The 4,566-nt window shown below is 42.1% G+C and overlaps 1 protein-coding gene across 1 annotated transcript; it reads right to left on the minus strand.

The window, feature by feature from the left end:
• Positions 1–2,607: 2,607 nt before the first annotated feature.
• On the minus strand, positions 2,608–3,923 carry LOC133393625 (uncharacterized protein K02A2.6-like). Its single transcript, XM_061659282.1, has one exon. It carries the CDS (start codon positions 3,905–3,907, stop codon positions 2,615–2,617), a length of 1,293 nt encoding a protein of 430 aa, XP_061515266.1. The 5' UTR covers positions 3,908–3,923; the 3' UTR covers positions 2,608–2,614.
• Between the last annotated feature and the right edge of the window lie 643 nt (positions 3,924–4,566).

Here is a 4,566-nt window from a genome sequence, read left to right on the forward strand (position 1 = left end):
AGCTCTTCCCCCGGAAATAAAGCACCTACTTCCGCTCTGCTACAGATCCAATCGTTGAGGAGGTTTGATGGTTCTTGTTGATCGACGAAGTCCAGAATCCGCTGTCAAGCCTGACGAACCGGAAGTCCCCTCAAAGGTGGCACACTCAGTAGATGTCGACGACTGGATCACCTTTGAACGCACAGGGACAGTTTGTATAGTCGGATGTGCAGAGTCAGAAACGTTGGTTGTTGAAGACTGTGTGTCCGTTAACGGGGTCTGGGTCGAGGGTAAGTCAGAGGTCACAGTCAAGTCTTCAGTGTGGCTATTGGGCTCTTCTGCGCGCAATAAAATTGAATCCTCGGTAGATATGGGAAGATTATCGCCCACACTACACAGTTGATCAATGTGCCGTTTCCAAATTCGACCGTCTCCAAGTTGTACTAAATAATGTAATTTACCCAACCGTTCTTTTATAGTGCCGAAGCTCCACTTGTTGTTATGTAGGTATTCTCGAGCAGCAACTTTTGAGCCAACTGTCAACTCTCGAATTTTATTCTGAATTTCACTCCTCTCAGGGTCATCCGATGGAATCATAAGATCCAATCTTGAACGAATCTGTCGACCAAACACCATCATTGAAGGAGAGAAACCAGTGGCAGGATGAATCATTTTGCGATAGTTTAAAAGGATATTGCATATTTCACTATGGACTTGAGAACGATCGCAATTTAAAGATTTTAATTTGGACTTCATTGTTTGTACGAACCGTTCAGCTTGTCCATTAGTGGCCGGATGGTATGGAGCAATAAGCTTATGTACTATTCCATTTAGTTTTAAAAATTTTGTAAAATCAGCTGAAGTGAATTGGGGCCCATTGTCACTAACAAACACAGATGGGATTCCAAAAGTACTGAAAAACTCCCTGCACACTCGTATTGTTGTATCAGTAGTTGTGTTGTTTACTACATAAACCGAAGGCCACTTAGAATAGGCATCGATTAAAATCAGATAGTAATATCCCATAAACGGTCCTGCGTAATCTGCGTGAACTCTTTGAAATGGTTCATTTGGAGTATTCCAACAGTGGAATGATGTTTTAGGAGGATTAGCTTTCGACACTTGGCAGGATTGACAATCCTTAACCACATTTTCGATGTCTTTATCAATGCCCTCCCACCAACAATAGCTCCTGGCTAGAGACTTAATTCTGCAAATCCCGAAATGTGTCGAGTGAAGTTCTTTTAAAACATTTTTACGTAGAGCAGGAGGTACATAAACACGAGTACCGCGGAGTAAGCAATCCTTCTGTAAACTAAATTCATTCTGATCTATGCCAAATCGGAATTTAGCATCAATGCTCTTTCCCATTCTTAAGGCTCGAAGCAATTCACGGACAGTATCGTCTGCAATTGTAGCTGAACTTTACTCATCAACAGTGAGGGGTAATGTTTCGATGGCATTGACTTCAATAAAATCAGGTTCTTCTATTTCATTCATGGGATCAGTCGTGCATGTCGGTAACCGAGACATGGCGTCGGCATTGCAGTGTTCTGATGAACGACGATGTCGCACGATGTAATCATAACCTTGAAGAAATGCTGCATAATGCTGCATACGTATAGTTGACATAGTAGGAAGTCCCTTAGTTTCCGAGAATATTTGACTGATCGGTTTGTTATCGGTTATTAAAATAAATCTACGACCATAAAGGTATTGATGAAATTTTCGAATACCAAAAATGATCGAGTACGCTTCTTTATCGATTTGCGAATACTTTTGTTGTGTTCTATTGAGAGTTTGGGACGCGTATTGAATTGGCCGTTCCGTACCATCTGGGTATTGATGACTAAGGACCGCTCCCACTCCGTAAGGCGAAGCGTCCGTTGCTAAAGTCACTGGTAGTGAAGGATCATAATGAACGAGAAATCGATCAGATTGCATTTCTTTTTTAACGGCTTTAAATGAACTTTCGCATTCCTTTGTCCATTGGAATGGAACATCTTCTTTTAATAAGTTATTAAGTGGGTATAAAGTCGTGCTAAGATTTGGAAAGAATCTTCCATAATAGTTTATCAAACCTACGTATGATCGTACTTGATCCCTGTTCTTAGGAATGGGCATATTCTGAATAGCGTCTATTTTATTACGAACTTTGTGAATGCCATCTTTATCAACCATATAGCCGCAATACTCGATTTGCTTGGCGAAAAAATCGCATTTATCCCTATTCACTCGCAAATTGTACTTGTCCAACCTTTGCAATACCGATTCCAACCTCTGTAAGTGGGTTTCACTATCTGGCCCAGTAACACGGATATCATCTATAAAAACTGTCACTCCTTCTATTCCTTGTAACACCTCCTCCATCAGACGCTGGAAAATAGCTGGGGCAGACGCAACACCATACATGAGCCTTGATGGCTGGAACAATCCTCTATGTGTACTAAGGGTGAGAAATTTTCTATCCTCTGGTCGTACTTCAAGTTGTAAGTATGCTTGGGATAGATCTATTTTAGAGAATGTCTTACCCCCAGCGACAGTCACAAAAAGTTCCTCAATTGTAGGGAGAGGGTGCTCATCCACCATTAAATTTGGGTTTAAGGTGATTTTATAGTCTCCGCATAACCGTACCTTACCACCAGCTTTTTTTTACCACAACGACAGGAGTCGCCCACTCAGAATGGTCTACGCGCTCCCATACACCATCATTTACAAATTGATTAATTTCTTTATCAACTGCATCACGAAGCGCAAACGGCACCTGTCTTGCTTTAATATACACAGGTTTTGTATGTTCCCGTACTGTTAGTGAAGCTTGAATTCCTTTTACTTTTCCAATTTCCTTACTGAATACTGATGGATATTTCTGAAGTAAGGCATTTAATGCACTGTACTTGCATTCATCATCCCTATCGCAGTATGAAACAGTGTGTGTGCCAGATTTGAAAATGCGATTAAAATCTAAATTTAATGCACGTAACCAATCACGTCCCAGCAAGGGGTGTTTGTTGGACTTCGTTACATACAGTGGCAATACGAGTTTTCTTCCCTCTACCACTACTGTGACCAATAATTTTCCCAACACACCTATGTCATTGTCCGAATAGCTTACTAGTCTTAAGTCCGTTTGCAAAATTTCTATGTCTTTGAGATGTTTTTGTTTGTCCTTTATGTTTATCAATGATACCGGCGATCCAGTGTCGACCTCGAATGTTAGTACACCTTGATTGACCCTCAGATTCAACAAAAACTTACCAGCATGATTCTGGACCGTGCTCACATGAAGAACATCCTTTGGGTCGTTTTCCTCCAAATAATGTGTGTTCTCCTGACGCCTGTTGTTGTGGCGAGACAAACACACTTTTTGTAGATGTCCTCTTTTCCCACAAGCGCTGCAAACCGTTTGCTTGTGCTGGCATCTATTAGCCATGTGATTTGTATCGCCGCATCTGTAGCACTTTCGCTGTTGACCGTTGTTTGTCGATGATATTTTCTTTGTATTGGCCGTAACTTGTTGCACTTCACATCTCGGGCTGGTTCCATGCATTTCTTCGGTCCCACGCAATGACATTTCCATTCCAAACGCAATGTCCTTGGCTTTGGATAGTGTAAGATCGCGTACTTCCAGCAATCGTGACTGTATTCCACGATTCCGAATGCCAAAGACAAATTGATTTCTCAGCGCTTTGTCTAAGTACGAATCAAAATTGCAGCTTTTAGCCAGCTTCTCTAACTCCATTAAGTATTCGCTCAATGATTCGTTCTCCAATTGCTTACGGCTAGTAAACTTGAAGTTTTCTAGGATTTCTAGCGGTGCAGGGTTGAAGTGATTTCTCAGGAGTGCAACGATTTCGTCGAATGACTTCGTGTAGGGATCGGCGTTTTGCAGCTTGTTGCATAATACGTCGTACGTAGGGCCGCCCATGTAATGTAGAAGGTAGTCCTTTTTATCGCTATCTCCAATTTGGTTGATTCTAAACCAAATTTTTAGCCGTTCCATCCATCTATCGAACGATAATGACACGGGGTTGAAAGGCTCGAAAACACACATATTAGCCATTTTTGCGTTGGTACCGGAAGAAGAAGAAGCAGTAGGTGTGGAAGATCCAGCGCTCGCCACGGTTTGTGGTTGCATCGATATACAAGCAGTAGCAGTCACAGCAACAGTAAGAGTAGTAGGAGCAGCAGTAGTATCTCCGGTAGTAGCAAAAAAATGGTAGCAGCTCGTCCCGTAATCAATCCAGCTGACGCTCCGGCAGCAGTAGCAACGCCAGACGTAGTACCGCCAACAGCATCAAAATTCACCGTATTCGTAGCACCGATAGAAGTAATAACGGTAAATGCTCCTTCTCACCAACGTAGGGAACTGTTTAAGTAACTGAAAACGTATAATTCCCTTTTCTCGTCGCCAAATTATTGTATTTTTGATGCAGTACAAATGTTACACGCGTTTTCTTTATTCAGTTCCTTGTATGCATGACATTTCATTCGCTCCCTTCCTGTTTCGAGCAGTGCTGCTCGTTCGAGCAGTCGCAGAGCTGCCAACATGCCATAGCTGTCAATGTTGTATATAACACAAGCGGA

The sequence above is a fragment of the Anopheles gambiae genome, chromosome 3, assembly GCF_943734735.2.
Source record: "Anopheles gambiae chromosome 3, idAnoGambNW_F1_1, whole genome shotgun sequence".
Classification (NCBI taxonomy): Eukaryota; Metazoa; Arthropoda; class Insecta; order Diptera; family Culicidae; genus Anopheles; species Anopheles gambiae.